The sequence below is a fragment of the Lygodium microphyllum genome, unplaced genomic scaffold, assembly GCF_053477565.2.
Source record: "Lygodium microphyllum isolate KBCC unplaced genomic scaffold, Lygodium_microphyllum_v1.1.10 scaffold_172, whole genome shotgun sequence".
NCBI lineage: Eukaryota > Viridiplantae > Streptophyta > Polypodiopsida > Schizaeales > Lygodiaceae > Lygodium > Lygodium microphyllum.
The window spans coordinates 1,678-18,245 of NW_028229655.1; the positions used below are offsets into that span (position 1 = coordinate 1,678).

General features: G+C 45.6%; 1 protein-coding gene across 2 annotated transcripts; it reads left to right on the forward strand.

Annotated features, from left to right (window-relative positions):
• The first annotated feature begins 286 nt into the window (after positions 1-286).
• Positions 287-3,282, forward strand: LOC148008351 (origin of replication complex subunit 6-like). 2 transcript variants are annotated; one of them, XM_087674287.1, is made up of 10 exons: positions 287-571; positions 1,290-1,336; positions 1,421-1,528; positions 1,657-1,737; positions 1,829-1,940; positions 2,047-2,109; positions 2,201-2,288; positions 2,447-2,535; positions 2,635-2,734; positions 2,820-3,282. In XM_087674287.1, exons 1-10 carry the CDS (start codon positions 452-454, stop codon positions 2,888-2,890), a joined length of 879 nt encoding a protein of 292 aa, XP_087530413.1. In that variant the 5' UTR covers positions 287-451; the 3' UTR covers positions 2,891-3,282. The 2 variants fall into 2 exon arrangements, with proteins under 2 accessions (XP_087530413.1, XP_087530414.1); XM_087674288.1 differs by having other exon boundaries at positions 1,424-1,528.
• The last annotated feature ends 13,286 nt before the right edge of the window (positions 3,283-16,568 follow it).

Below are 16,568 nucleotides of genomic sequence, written 5' to 3' on the forward strand. Positions count from 1 at the left end.
TTTCGCTTGGCAGGGGGCAAAAATGTATCGCCATTGCTTTTCGTGTTGATAGACGTTGGGATGGGGGTAAGCCTTAAGGCTTTACATTTAAAAAAATTAATTTCACGGACAAAATTTAAAGACGAAAAGAAAAAACCAGAATAACAAAACAGAAAATTGGAAAAAGGAAAAGAAAAGGAGCATATGATTTTCCCGCTTGATCCGGCACATTCTTACGACCCAGTTGAGCGATGGCGCCTTCTCCCCCTCCTCCTCCCCCTCCCCCTCCCCCTCCCCCTCCCCCTCCCCCTCCTCCTTCCTCTTCTTCTTCTTCTTCCCGCCATCGCCGTCTTTTTCAACTATTCTTCTGCATGCACGGAACCCATAGCTTATTGCTCCATCCTCCAATATCATCAACTGTCCCTTTTCGTTCTCTTTTCCCCTCCTTCCTTTGACGATCTCTCTTGCTGCCATGGATCTCAACAATCTTGGCAGCAAGCTCGGCATGGTGGCCTCGCCTGCTGTGGTTCGTAAAGCTCAGGAGCTCCAGCGCCTCAGCAAAGTGCAGTTCGACTCTGCCGCATTCGGTCTGGTTAGCACCTCCCCCCCTTCTCTTATCGCCTCCTTCTTGGCAAGCAAAACTGTTGCACCTGTCCGATTGATGTTGTCTGGAACTGCATTGTGGGAAGTTTGTCGACCTATGAATCTATGGAGTTATAAGGCTCGCTGCATTGCACAATTCATGTCAAGATGGCTGACCTTATCATCAGTCTTGCCTGGATAGAGTCACACCACAAGATGCAGGCGGATTTGTGCTCAAATTGTTTTATCTGAAGCTCGTTCATAAGCAAGATAGCCATGTTAAAGGTTGTAATGTACAGAAGCCGCTGGAGTGGATGATCATGCAGTAGGTGCTCTCAAACCACAGCATGCTACCTGCATAGCACATTACGCAGTAACCTGTAGTGCTCAAAGGATTGTTGAGCTATAGAGCCATGTTGAGGGTTCTCTCATATTGGAGGCTCTTACATAATCATGCGTTTGCTTGGCCATAAATGTTTCCTTGAGACATGAGATAGTGCAAAAACGGTGCAAGCATTGAGAATGCAATGCAGCAAATTGATGAACACATAAAAAGGTTCTAAACGGCTTATGATCTCATAAAGGGATTGCTTCAGGTTACTTCATGGTAGCATGCAATGGCAAATCCTTCTTCCGTGACATTTCTGAAATCTGGTGTTCATTTTGTTTGCCAAGCTACAAATTTCTTTCAGATTCTCTAAGCATCTCTTTTTTCCCTGAAATTTTAGGGTGAAGTCTGCAAGTCTGTTCTGTGCTTCGAGTTGGCTTGCACACAGTAAGTTAATATTTAGCAACATGAAATGGGCAAGTCCTAGTTATTCCCTCAACTTGAAATCTTAGCATATCTTTGCATTGTCAGCAGACTCAATGTGGATTTTGATCGGCAAAAGGCCATACGTATAAGTGGATTATCAGAGAAAGCCTATATTAGGTCCTTGACAAATTTGCAAAATGCGCTTGGCTTAAGGTAATCTCCTTACCCCTTCAAGGATAGGAATGATTTTTCATCCAAGGGGCTGCTTTATAGCTTTGTAAATTCCAAACAATGGTGAATTGAGTGGTCAATGTCCCTAATTGCTACTTAATCATTTGCAGATCCAATTTGGATGTTCGCGAGTTAGCCATTCAGTTTGGTTGTGTGAGGCTCATAAACTCTGTGCATAGAACCTTGGCTCAGTGAGTTCCCTCCAGTGCTTCTCTTCTGATGTTAATGCTAGAGTGCAAATGAAATGCTAGATTTGATGCCTAACTGTCTCATTCTGAACAGATACAAGCAGAGATTTATAACGGCCTTACCAGAGTCCCGCAGGGCCAGTGCTGACTTTGGGCGACCTGTATTCACTGCCGTTGCATTTTACCTATGTGCTAGAAGGAATAAGGTATCTCATTACTTGCTGCAGCACAATTTTGATGTTCTACATGAATTCAACATGTATTTACTACTCTACAATGCAAGCACAGTAAGATGTCATTCTTGAAATGCAGCTGAAAGTGGACAGGGCAAGGTTAATAGAGCTCTGTGGCACCTCTGATTCAGAATTTGCATCAGTAAGCTTATTAATCCTTGTTGTCAGCACAATATGTTATGTATTATATTCTGTTTACTGGCATGTTATCTTGTTAACTTGTGTTACTACAGGTCTCCACATCCATGTTAGATCTATGCTATGACTTGGTGGGTATTGAGAAAGAAAAGAAAAAATCAAAGTCCATTAAGTGCAATAGAGGTATGTGTTACATGTGATGTGGCTTTGTTTTGGAGTGTTTGAATGAGATATAGGAATGTACAGCTTCTTTCAAGTTCTGGTCCATCTAATGCAAGAGAAGTAATTATTGCTACCTTACAGTAGTTAACATCCCAAGTTTATTTTACACTCCTTGACAGACTTATTAGATGCTCTACCTTCTAAAAGGAAGCATGAATCTGATGATTCTGAAAGTGACACGGAGTCTGCTGATGAGGATGCTCCAGAGGTGTGTTTCGCAACCTGATACTGCTTTCAGTGATATGGGCCCAACGATTCTTTGGTAATATTGTCTGCTTATTCTGGTGTCTACTTTTTGTGTTAGCAGGTGCCAGGCATGGATTCATCCAAACGAAAGTCCAAGGCCTCCTATGACACTTGGAAGGCTTCAGTCATGGCGGCAAGAGAAACATCCAAGGCTGTACCAGGTAAAGGTCCTGCTTATTTTTCCATGTTTGGGCTTGATCATTAAGTTGAAGGCATGGCGTGAGTTTTATTTTTGTTTGATATCAGATATTATGAAGAGAACCAAGCAGGCTACTTTGAGTTTCGTGAAGTCTCCAACTACCCCTACATGTGCTTGACTTCCTCAAATTTCCCTTAGATTTTCCTATAGATAGCTGGCTTTGATGGCTAAGAAGGTGATTGAGCTCCTAAAAATGTATTATTCTCTGTAGCATCATCGGCAAATTTTTTTAGACAGCATATGCTGTACTCAAGAAGAGTGAGTTTTTGTGGAAGAAAATATACATGCACTAGTCATTCTTTTGATGGCAAGGACATCTGTGGTTTTTGGTTTTCTTTGGTGATGTTGTAAGTTCACGGACATTGAACACAGATGTTTATGTTGCTTGGAAGATGAAGCCATTTCCCTTGTAAAGCTATACTTCTGGGGGTCAGAAATGTGACCTCAATTGAAAAGCCATGGTAATTATTCAAAGGCCATTTTTCACAGTGAATTACTGTTTTTGGGAGCAGAGGATAAGGGATGGTTTTGAGTAGCTGAATGGTGTGAATTCCCTTACTATACACTGCTATGGTGTGAATAGCCATGCCTAGCCATGATGTTAGCAAAAATTGCAGAAGATATGTGCGAACACTCAAGTCTGTTAGCCACAATGCTTGCAAACGGGTCTTTGCCTTGATGGGTCCTGGTACATCAATGTCTTGTGATGGTCTAAGACCGAGCTGTTACACCAATTCACAAAGCGATTCACAAAGTGAACTGCAGGTCTCTTAGTTAAGTTGCTGTCGCATGGCCAAATCGTCAATGTAATTCAATCCCTTTGTTTTTTCTCGTATGAGATATACATCTTTTGGTTAACGTTAATATTTATTATTATGTATCATGTTCTAATGTATCCTCTTCCTTTAACGTTTTATTGATAATCAAGTTGTCTGTAAGTTTTGAGTTTAGAGTGCTTCGTTTGCAAATAAGCATAAAGCCTTACCCATCCTAATGTCTAGGAAGAGCAATCACTCCAAATCAACTGACCACTAGGTGCTCTATGCCTAGATTTTACTAGTGTATAATATTATAGAACATAAATACAGAAAAGAAAAGCACCTCAATGAGAGAGAGAGAGAGAGAGAGAGAGAGAGAGAGAAGGCTTGGCCTTGTTTGAAAAATTGCTTTTTAATGTGTAGATGGCCTTAATGCAATATTAGGCTTACCATGCTTTGCTTACTAGACAACACTTGCATGTTGTGGATGACATCTTGGCTTTCTTTGTTTATTATTGCTTGATTCTTTGCATGATGTTTTTTTGGTCTCATTTTTAGAAAAGTTGGTTTAACTTTTTCGAAACTTTCAACTATGGACTTATCTATAAGCTAAGTTTTGAGGCTTGATCCAAGAACTTTGAGATAGTTTTTGTCAAACTTGTAAATTTTTTGAGCTTTGTATACATACCTTGCATGGGAGAATATGTTGAGATTGTAAAATGCAAGTGGTCACATGGCCATGGATCCACATTTATTATATATTATGTGTTGGGGCTATTTTGTGAATCTTTTGGATTCACGACAAGCATCTTCTCTTTATGTTGCTCACATTTGTGTAATCTTTTGAACTCTGGTCAAGGATTAGGTTTCCCAAGACAAATGAAATGTTGGAGATTGTTCTATATGAGGGTGATGTTTTGGAAGTTTTGTCGTATTTGCATAATGATGAAAGCCTTGGTTGGAATGATATTACCATTAAATTTTTTGCAACCTATGCATTTCTTTTGACAAAACCATTGGTGGCCATGTGTCCGTATGTTTGCTTTTTAGCAATATGCCTTCATTGCAGAAAGAAGGGGTGATTAAGATAAATTCCTAAAATTTCCTTACCTTTGAAAATTGCGTATTAGAGATAAATTTCCTTGATGAGCACTCTATATATGGCAAATTGTCTTCAAAAGCACTTACCTAGTCTTATGTATTCTCATTAGTATGGTTTTGTTAAGGACAAAACATGAATGTGCATATGGCCATAGATTATGCTTGATATACATAGTAGGTTGTTTTTGTGTAGGATTTAGAAAAGGCCTATGCGTTGGATCTTTGTATTAATATTGCCAAATCCTATGTTATTACTTGTATTGGCTCAAACATGCTAGATTTGGGATGCCAAGGTGTGACATTTGAAAGCATCTTGGTTATCTTTAGGTGTCGATGTGTAGCCAAAACTCTTGTTGAAATGGATATCACAAAAATAGGAAGCCAAGTTTGTTTATTGGAAATCTCAAGCTTGGTCATTTCATGTGCACCTAAAGTGGCATGGACCATTGTGCTCACCATGCTCACATTTTTTTTGGCCATTGCATTAGATTAATGTTGCCTTGAAGGATCTCATCCGACACTTTTTGTCTTGTACTGTGGAAATAAGATTTTGTACATGCTAGCATATCTTGGATGTCTTAGAGCTATGTTTGCATTTCGAAATCCATGGGAGGTGGGGTTGTTTTGGATGTTTAAACCTATATGGTAGCTCTTGCACCATTAGACAAGCCTTTCAAGTCTCTTGTGGCTATGATGATTTGTGGGGCAAGATCTCTAATCTTTTGTAGGATTGGCAATCCTTTCTTATCCTAGATTTTGATTGTTCCTTACAAACTTTTGTACTTCTATTTATACTAATATATATACTCTTTACGAGAGAGAGAGAGAGAGAGAGAGAGAGAGAGAGAGAGAGAGAGAGAGAGAGAGAGAGAGAGAGAGAGAGAGAGAGAGAGAGAGAGAGAGAGAGAGAGAGAGAGAGAGAGAGAGAGAGAGAGAGAGAGAGAGAGAGAGAGAGAGAGAGAGAGAGAGAGAGAGAGAGAGAGAGAGAGAGCCTCCACTCTTAATAGTTAAAGTTGTAGCCTTACCCACAAAGTTCGATTGTTGTATTCTTAGGTGGTGATCATACCCTATGAAGTTTGAGGTGAGTGAGGGTGAAAAGCCAAATGGGATGGGGCTCAATGGTTGTGGACACAAGTGAATGGTAAAATAGGTGCACGCAACAAGTGAGTGGATGGGATCCAAAGTTAGTGTGAGTAGGGCTCAGTGGTCAGCAAGAGGTAAAATTATAATAATCATGTTAAATATATTATATATAACTAGCATTCCATGCATGTTTCACACATGGAATGGTAGGTTTGTGAAGTGTCTTTGTGAGAGAGGTGAAGGTACTGTGTGTTTCGCTTCTCTCACTTCCCTATACATTGTATTTCACTTTCTTCTCTCTCAAAAAAATTTTCCTCTCCCCCTCCACATTTTTCCCTCCCTTCCTCTCTCTCTCTCTCTCTCTCTCTCTCTCTCTCTCTCTCTTGTCAATCCTAAGTCGAGATGGCGAAAAAAGGAAGAAAAAAGCAAAAAAAACATGAAAAAAGAGCAAAGACACGCAGGCGACCTCCAAAGCTAAGCCGGGGAAAAAAGCACAATTTTAAATGAAGGGTGCCTCAAAAAACTTGGAAAACTCTTGTAAAAGAGTGCCAGGCTCTCTCCTGTGTCAATTGTAAAATACTAGACGGGTGTAGGCTAGAGACATAAGGTTAGAAGAGGGAAATGGAAAAAAAACCTTGCTACAAGGGTCGGTCATGTAAAAAAGGGATGGGTGTCCATGGGATTTTAGGGTTTGTATATATAAAGTTCAAAAAGTGAATGAGAGCTCATTCTTTGGTGTGTGGCTAACAAGATCTCTCTTCTTCTTCTCTTCTTCTCATCTTCTTGCTTGTGTGTGCTCTTGAGAGAGGGAGTGTGAGAGTGAGAGTGAGGGATCAAGAGGGTGAAGCTCTTCACCATCTTCTCTTCTCTTCTTCTCTTCTCTTCTCTTTTCTTGCGCGCGCGGCTATGGAGGATGGAGCTTGGAGATGGAGGAGGATTGAGGATGCTTGAGCTCGCATCTAGGATCATGGACCTACTGGGGTGTGTCAGAGAGGAGGCAACTTGTATCGGCATTAAGGTAAGCTCATTACACTCATAGGATCGACGACGTGTTGGCTAGGTGAGAGATAGTCATTAGAGCTTGCTTGAAACGCTTGAAGCAATAAGCAGTCCATGGGTCTTGGCGGTTGAGCGAAGGCTCCCGCATTTTGGTTCCGTTGTCGGGACCAATGGATTCAAGCTTGAGCACTTGTGCGCCTTATATCTAGCATCGAAGTAAGGGATTCATCTCCGAAACAGAGCTTGAGATAGGTAGGAAGTTTGGGTGTTTTTGATCTTCAAAACAAGTAAGTATTTTGGGATATTTTGTTTGTTTGATGATTGGAAAATATGGAGAAATTATTTCAGTTTTTTGCTTTCGATTCTTGTTGCATTTAGAGTAGGTTAGGATTAGGGAATCGTACCAGAGAAGGGTAGGTTTTACTATTGCAAAGTAGGGCAAAAATAGGGCAAAAATCGTGCAAAACATGGCAAAAAGCTCGCTTGTGATGCTTAAGATTGGCAAGTGAGTGATTGGGGGCATCAACACCATACCCGAGAAGGGGCATAAGAGCTAAGAGGCCAAGGGAGAGCTCATTTGTGACCATTTCACAAAGAGAGAGAGAGAGAGAGAGAGAGAGAGAGAGAGAGAGAGAGAGAGAGAGAGAGAGAGAGAGAGAGAGAGAGAGAGAGAGAGAGAGAGAGAGAGAGAGAGAGAGAGAGAGAGAGAGAGAGAGAGAGTTATATTAACGTCTTCTAAAGACCAAAATTGGCCTATGAGACAAACTGTGATACAACTGATGAGGTCCAGCTATCCAAAATAAAAGTGTTGAATGAAAAGCTAAAAACTGGAAACTGAAAATATGGTGCTGTGAGTGTGATAAGTGTCGTGTATGTGTATGTGCGTATGTAGCTCTGGTACTCCGGATAATGGCTACAAAAGGGGAACAAATGTCAGCTGTGATAGGGGAACAACTGTCGGCTGTGATAAAGTGGTGCGATGTGTATATGTAACAGATGCAGGGAGATATACTATCCTGGGATGTAGTAGCAGTCGTCGAAGTCGCTAATAGCAGATGATCCCTCTTGGATGCAGGATGTGGTACATCGGCGGTGGAGAAAGAGCAAACTGGAGGTCTGAGATCCAGTGTGTCGAGTGTCGTCGGATCTCAGTTTGCTGTCGATGTAGATCAAGAATCCTCCGGATCTCCTGTCGGTGTGGCTGTGGGGTCCGAAACCCACGGATCCTCGTGCGGCATCGGGTACGCTGGTCCTCAGCCTGCTGTAGTGTGAGCTCGGAGGTCTGGCTGGAGGCTGGTACAGTAGCTCTCACTCTGTCTGTCTGAAAGAATTGTGTAATAGTCGTCTGGGTGGGCCCCTCTCTGACTGGGACCCGCTGTGTGCTCTGCTCTCTGATGTGCCATGCCTCTCCCAAAAAATGGCCAAATGATCTCTGATCCATATCAATCATACATCCCTGAATTGAGCTGCTCAATGTGTATCTAGATCTCAACTCTGAGTATGCCGGGCATCTGAGAACAAAATGCTCCTCACTCTCCACCTCTGATCTGCAAAGGGGGCATATCCTCTCCTCCCGTGGGATGCCACTGGCTCTGCCACTCTCAATCAGAGAGAGAGAGAGAGAGAGAGAGAGAGAGAGAGAGAGAGAGAGAGAGAGAGAGAGAGAGAGAGAGAGAGAGAGAGAGAGAGAGAGAGAGAGAGAGAGAGAGAGAGAGAGAGAGAGAGAGAGAGAGAGAGCTATCGCACGATTCGATCCGATCGCACCATCGACGAGCCTACTGCTCTATTCAGGTATATGAATTCCTTCCTCTATCCCCCTAGATAGGATCTGGAGGTCTATGCTTGCCACGATTGATTAAATCGCAAGACTCAAGCGAAATTGAACTCTCGCTGTCGACGTTGTGCCGCGTTTGGCCCGTCCGAGCGGCCGCTCCTGGGTCGAGTCCCAGAATCGGCCCTCGACCCTCTTTCACTCGGCCCACTCGGCCCGAAACCTTAATCAGCCCTCGGCCCAGACCTACTCGGCCCGTTTGAGTCGACCATTCGGATCGTTGACCAATTCGGCCCTCGGCCACGTGTCATATTCGGCCTTTGGCCCATTCGAGTGACCTCGTCCGAATTGACTACTCAGCCCATCCGAGCCAACATGCTCGAGCCAACCTGTCCGAGCGACTTCCTCCGAGTCTATGCCTCGGCCCGTTCTAGTCTACCCTGTCCGAGTCTCGAATTCGACCTTCGGCCCATGTACCTCAGCCCGTCCGAGTGACCCACTTGGACCCTGTAATTCAAACCAGCTAGGTCGAGTGGAAATTTTTATCAAATTCTTAGAAATTTGACCTGACCCGCTGGAGCTCAGCAGCGCAAACTGTCGAAAGTCCTTCTGACGCTCAGAACTTGATTCTGGCACATGGAATAGACGGAATCGTAGCGAGCAGCTGCTTGGCAGCTTGAAGTAGGCAGCAGCGAGACCCAGAGACCTAGACGCAAAGCGCTGAGCAGTTAAAACCTGATTGGCCAAGAACAAACAAGGCAACATACTAGAAAGACCCTGAACCCTGTCAAGGCGGCCAGAAAATTGACCAACAAGCCTATTAGGCCCGAAACAAAGCGAGAGTGCATAAGACGCTTCGAGATTGTTTGCTGCACTCACCTTGAACTTCCGCACTTAAATGCACTTAAAGAAATTGAAAGCTTGATTGAGCACAAGTGCACGAGGAGCGACACGCACACTGAGTGGCCATAAATTGAGGATTGTATTCAATAACTGAAGGAACTCACTCAGATAAACCACTCAAGGAACCCACCAGTAGGAGAGGACCCAAGACATAGACAAACCATCAACGCGTGAAGTAGGACCAAGCAGGTGGCGTCAACGACGTGGATTTGACAAATCCACTCAACCTGATCAACAGCTTGGCGGAGCATGACAACATGACTATGGCAGAAGAAGGCTTAGACCATAGGTCTAATGAGGAACTCGACTTGAATATATTTCCGGAGGCTATTCAGCAGTTGGTTATCAGCTATGATGCATACGCCCGGTACGAGCACCGCGGCAGGATGGCAGACGCTATCATCGTAGACCTAGAAGAAGGGAGGAAACTAGCCCGCAAGGCTTTACAAAGCATAGTCAAGTACAATAGGGACCAGCAGGCTAGGAGTCAAAGGCAAAACACGGAGTTGCGTGAGGTACAACGAGTGTTGAACTTAGAAGTAAGAAACCGAACAGATCACGAGAGAGCCCTAGAAGGAGATTTGATGTTGAGCGAGCTTCTCATGAAGCGGTTTCTAGATAACACGACAGTAGAGCAAAGTGCTGCGACACTAGCGACATCGCTGCTCGTAGGATTAGGAGTGAACCAAGGCTCAAAGAGCCAGTCTAAAATCCCTATCTTGGCCAAGCAACTCGACAAATACCAACCCCACGACGACCCATACAGCTTTGTAGAGTAGTTTGAGCAAATCTACGAAGCCAACGGCCTCAACGACCCGACTCAACGCTCTCAAGCGTTCGGGCTCTGCTTAGGTAACAAGGGAAGGACTTGGTATAAATTCTAATGGTAGAACCACTTCAGTTCCATAGGTCAGCCTGAAGGGGGTTTGACCGACAGCCATGCGATAAGCCCATAGAGCTGCCATCAGCTTGTTGTCCCAATTGCTGCGTGAGGCTGAGACCACCTTGGTCAAGACATTGACAAGAATCTTATTTGTGGATTCTACTTGACCATTTTCCTGAGGGTAGTATGGCGAGGATTTGCGATGGACGATGAGAAAGGTGGACAGGAGATGCGCTATCACTTCATTGATGAAGTGTGTACCTTATTCATTGACTAGTTCAATGGAGCAGCCGAATCGCGAGATCACCTGCTCCCATAAGAACTTGGCAGTCATCCTAGCATCGTTTTTTCGTGTCACTCTTGCCTCTGCCCATTTCGTGAGATAGTCCATGGCCACAATGATGTACTTGGCCTGTGAATACTGGGCCGTAGGACTGATGGGTCCTATGAAGTCAATTCCCCATTTTTCGAAGGGTTGTGTGATAACTGGGGTCAACTCCATTTGATCCTTACGAATCGGGACTTTTGTCCGTTGGTACTTGTCACAATGCTTAACGAATCGCGCTGCATCGCGGAAAAGCGTGGACCACCACAATTGGGATTGCAACACTTTTAGTGTTGTCGTGTCTCCGCTAAAGTGCCCTCCAACAATGCCGTGGTGCGCCTTTGAGAGCACATCGTGCATCTCATGTTCGCATACGCATCTGCGCAGCAATCCGTCTTGCCCCAGCCTATAGAGTTGGCCTGTGATCAGCTGATAGGTCTGGATCTTAAGGATTAATCGCCTAAGTCGGGCTTTTTCTATCGGTCGATTAGGCTGTCCGTATTCAAGCACTTGGACTATGTCATCTGCCCAATATGGCGTTAGATCAGCCTTGAATAAATCTCTCTCGTTAGACAGGTTAAAGAGATGGGCGTCGGGTAATTCGTCAAATTGTCCAGCGGCTTCTCCCGTGGGAATGCGTAACATATGGTCAGCCATGAAGTGCTGTTTTTCTTTTTGTACAACCACGAAGTCGAATTCCAAGAGCAGAAGGAGCCACCGAGCTATGCATCTTGTAGCGCAAGGTTTGTTTACTAGATAGAGCAGGGCTTGATGGTCCACAAAAAAGGTAAAAGGTGTGGCCAATAGATAGTGCCGGAATTTCTTTACAGCAAACACCATGGCTAATCCTTCTCTTTTTGTTGTCGAGTAGTTCATTTCCGTCTCAATGAGTTGTCTGCTAGCAAAGCTCACTGGATAGTCTAAGTTGTGTTTGCCAGGTTGGCACAACACTGCCCCCACAGCAAACTTAGAAGCGTCGATATGCATGTGAAAAGTAATGGTCCAATCTGGGGCTCGTAGAATTGGTGCTGTGGTTAGAGCCTTTTTCAATTCTTCATATTCTCGTTGGCATGCCTCAGTCCATTCGAAGACGATCAACAGCTTGTATAAAGGTCTGGCGATCAAAGCATAGTTCAGTACAAACCGCCGATAGTACCCCGTATGGCCTAGGAAGCATTGAACTCCCTTGTAGTTGATTGCGGGTGGAAGGTCAACGATAACCCTGACCTTTCGAAAAGTCAGTGGCAATGCCATTTTGCGATACCATGTGCCCTAAGATGCATCCGTGCTTTACCCAAAACTGGCACTTTAAAGGGTTCAAGGAGAGACGATATAAGCGACACCACTCAAAGACTGTGCGGAGTTTGTCTAAGTGTTCGATCCAGGTCAAGTGAACACAGAGGTTGTCGACAAAGACTTCCAACTCCTTGCGAATCATGTCTTTACAGATGGTGCACATGAGGCGTTGGAAGGTAGCAAGGGCATTCGTCAACCCGAAGGGCATGACTATGTAAGCAAAGACGCCCCACTCAGTGGCAAAGGGAGTCTTGTGCCTGTCTGCAGGATGCACTTGCACTTGGTTGTACCCTGAGAAGCCGTCCAGAAAACTATAGGCCTCCTTGCCTGCCACTCTCTCAAGCATATGCTCGGTGTATGGCAATGGATAGTTGTCCCTCTTAGTAGCAGCGTTCACCTTCTTGTAATTGATGCACACTCGAATTTTTCCATTCTTCTTCATCACGATGACTATGGGTGATACCCAGTATGTGTGTTCAATTTTGTAAATGAATCCCGCTCTCATCAGCTTATCAATCTCCTCTTTGACAGCATGAGCGTGTTTTAGATTCATAGGGTACGGTCGCTGCTTGACCGGCATTGCGTCTGGCGTCATGGGTATGTTGTGAGTCACGACACTGGGATCTACCCCCTTAAGCTCTTCTAAGGACCAGGCGAGCACGCCTATGTACTCTCGCAAGAGAGCGACAAGACTCATTTCTTCTTCCTTAGTCAAGTCATCAGCAATGAAGACTGGTCGGGATGTTTCCCCTTCCTGGGCTAGGTTCATCTCCTTAACCTTGGCTGGTCCCTCGATTTGGTTCGCTCGTTTTCCCTTGACGCTTGGCACCTAATAGAACTAATACCCCATCCCCTTTTTTGAATTTTGTAAATCGTTTAGGGAGGTCCTGCGGTTTTCGTTGTTCATCCGTTTGTGTATCCCTGGGTTGTTTTGCCTTTTTTTGCCTTAATCGTCTGCGCCTCAGGTTGACGGGTAGGTCCCCCTTGGTGCATCTGGCTGTGGGCGGCCTAGGGATTTCTGGATCACTATCCGAACTAATCTCCGACTCAGAGTTGAACTCCCCGCCGTCACTAGAAGAGGTGGTCTCCCCTGGTGGGCGCAGTTCGGACGCCGACTCTGTCCTAAGCACTCATGTCGTTCCTGGCTGGGCTAGGCCTGCTTGCTCAAGATCTATGGCCCCTACGTGTTCCAACCAGGCATGATCACATTCCATGTGCATGACTCCTTGCTCTATCCTAAAGATACTCTTTTTCTGCGGCTTGGAGTTTGCTTGCATTTGCTCTATTTCTTGCCCCTCAGTGTCGTACTCCACGGTATCTACCTCACCCTCACTTTCGTCACTGAAGGATTGGTAGTCTTCATATTCGTCGTTAGAGTCCTCTTTGTCAAACTGCTCGTCGTCTCCTAGGGCTTGGTATATCTCTTGTCATTGGTCAGGAACTAGGGCCCAGTTATACATGAGGTTAAAGTCATGCACTCTGGTCCATTGCCACTTGGACTCATCTAGGAGATCCTGGAGTGGTTTGAAGTTTGCAGCTGGATTGCTAGCTAGCTTATCCGTTAAGTATTCTAGTATCTCTTGGAGTTCCCTTTTGTTGGTTGGGACTTGGAAGTTGATAGGTTTAGGTTTCCCACGAAGGGTTCCTGCCATCATGCAGACTGGTGCAGAGGGTGTGTCGTTAGATTTGCCGATTGTTTTGATGGCTTGCTCATATGCCTCGTGATTAGAGAATGACACGTCGATTGTAGCAAGGACATACATCCAGTCCCGCTCGTCCTCTAGGCATGGGATATACTTGGTCAAGGGCCCATAGGACTTCTTGACCTGGGTGTTACCCTTAAGCATAGCAAAGATGGCATCTAAGTCGACCGGTGAGGTCTCCCAAGTGTCCATCTCTATTCTCACGGCGTCTGTTCTATTGCCAAGGAAGATCAAGCCGTTACCCCAATCTTCTATGACTCTAGCGTTGCGCATCTAGGGTCGGCCTAATAGGATATCGTAGTCCACTCCCTTCATGACTATAAAGTCCACAGAGAATTGGACACCTGCGATCTTCACTGGCCAATTCTTAAGCACCCCGAATGGCTTGACTCTCATACCATTTGCTAATGTGATATTAAACCTAGCAGTTTCGACAGGCGGATTTCCCCAAGTCTGAAGCACTGCGTGGCTAAGCACACTAACCCAAGCTCCTGTGTCCACGATTCCCTTTCTCATTGTATCGCCTAGGGCTAGAACCGGTAAGACCGTATGCATCTTGAAACCTTTCCAAAAGGCATTGGCGTGTAAGGATTTAAGCATAGAGTGCATCGTCAAACTTGATATTTGCGTCTCTGCATCATGGTCATGAGGGTCTGCCGTGATCTGCTCTTGTGACCCTTCAACCCACTGCTTAAGATCTTGCCATAGGGTGGGATGTTGCCTAAGCAGATCTCCTAGGCTAAGTGTTACAGGGGTAGTCACCAACGTGGTCATTATTGGGTGCTCGTCTCTCTCCTAACCTGAATCGTCCTGACCAATGACCGGATTGATCCGCAGCCCTATAGCACCAAGGCTTGGCCTTAGCGGTGCTACTTGTGGTGCAGTTGCTTCTCCTGACTTTGGTTGAGGAGGTGAGATTGACGTGCTTATGCTGGAGAGATCATCGATCTCGTCCTCTATGATGGGCTCAGCGTCTTTTAGATGCTTTTGAGCGTCATTCACCCATTCCTTCACTCTTTCTATGGCCTCTAACTGTCGCTTTGGATGCGGGTATTCCCCTACCTTAGCACTTCCTTTTTCGATCGTCTTAGGGGCTGAAGTCTCTGCCTCTACGTTAGAGACCTTGTTTCCAGCAGGCAAAGTTGTAGTGCTCTCCGTTTTTAGTGCGATTTTAGCTTCCGACCTCTTCTTCTTCCGCCTGCGACTTTTCTTCCCTATCGAAGCTGCGTCAAGGTTGCTAGGTCCTGGCAGTGATATGCTGGCCTACTTTTTCTGGGCACGGGTCATGACCCGTAATGGAATAGGTGTCGCTTCCCCATCGAGGTTCTTGACTCCAAACAACCCCAATGGGACAGATGGTACGTTGGCTGAGCTAGAAGACGGCTTTCGCTTTGGGCAATTGATGAAGAGATGAGTGATTCCGCACTCAGCACACCTTTGGTCAGCCTTGTCTCTGTTTTGCTGCTCCCTTTCAAGGCAGCGTGATGAGACATGACCTGGGTGACCACAAGTCCAACAGGTGATTGGGTCATGCGTCTGCCCTCCTAGGCCTCTACCTCGTCCTCTTCCTAACGCCATCATCGGCACGGGGCGATAATCCATGAGGACAGCGTTGCCCTCATCGTCATGCGAGAGTAAGGGCATATGTAGGTTTCTTCCTCATTTGGTTCTTCCAAGTAGTGGATCGGCTCGGTGGGTGGGTCACGTAAGGACTAGGTGGTTTGGGTATGCGAGTAGGGTTTATGTCCATCCTAGGAACAACTGGCTTAATGCCATTAGGCGCAAGAAGGGCTAATGGGGCTCCCCTTCCAAGGAATGGCTGCGGTTTGTTCGCTAGGTAAGGCTGGCCATAGGGTTGCGAGTACGTAAGTCTTCTTGGTAATCTACAATGTGCGACGTCATGACCGAACCTACCGCAGTTAGCACAAGGTCTTGACCTAGGGTCTTGATACTCGGCTGGTAAGTGGTTTCCGCCATAGTATACGCATTGGACGTGTGGGCTCGTTGGTCATCTCAACATGTCTTGCAACCTTGCTAACTCCATCTTTACATCAGCCAAGTCTTGGTTCGTCTCGGTGGCCTTCCCCTTATCTTGGAATGATGGGACTGATCGCTCACTAGAGGCTGATGCTCTCTTTGAGCTTCGCGAGTTGGTCTCTTCTAGGTTTGAGCTCTTGGAGCTCCGCTCCTTCAGCTAATCATCGACTCTGATGGCTTCCTCAAACACTCTAGCTAGCGCGTCTCACTGCAAGCTCAAATTGCCTGCCAAAGCCTTATATAACTCCTCATCTCGAATTCCGCTGATGAATACAGTCGAAATTGCTCTTTCACTTGGTCGCTCGCCCATAGGGATTCTCTTAATGGCAGTTGTGTCAAGAAGTACTACCCTCCGACCCATCCTTTGCATGAGCCCCCGATGTTAGAACTGCCTGTCAAGATACGAGTGGCCACAATCACAGAGATTGCTGATGAGGACGAGGAAGCCGTAGAGCCCGCATACCTCCATATCACGGTCACTGCAAAACAAACATGCACTTTCAATGCTTTGATCGATGAGGGAGTAGACTTCAATGTCTTAACTCACGATCATTGGACTCAACTTGGCAGACCACCACTCCAACCCACCGTCACATGAGTCATCACCCGACCAAGTCAACCCGACTCCCCCAATCATCCTTGAATGCAGCAGTCCATCTGTCGTGGCTGCTCCTAATCCACCCATAATTCAAGCAGCCCAACCGCAGACTCAAGCACACTCCCAACTGCAACTCTTCGTTGTCACCGGCTCTAGTTCTAGCAAATCTCGACCACCTGTCGGCCTACGCCCTTCTATGAACGCAAATCCTTTTTAGCGCTGGCCGGACACCGGGGATGACGTGGTGGAATGCATTAAATGACTAGACACCACCTTCATGTCGCTAGCACTAAGCTACGACCGCTTGGACTTAGGACTATTGGAGGAACCCTTTGCAAC

Coding starts and splice junctions, on each gene's coding strand:
- LOC148008351 (XM_087674287.1), top strand. CDS start 452: ATGGATCTCAACAATCTTGGCAGCAAGCTCGGCATGGTGGCCTCGCCT. Junction 572..1,289: donor ACTCTGCCGCATTCGGTCTG/GTTAGCACCTCC, acceptor CTGAAATTTTAG/GGTGAAGTCTGCAAGTCTGT. Junction 1,941..2,046: donor TATGTGCTAGAAGGAATAAG/GTATCTCATTAC, acceptor CTTGAAATGCAG/CTGAAAGTGGACAGGGCAAG.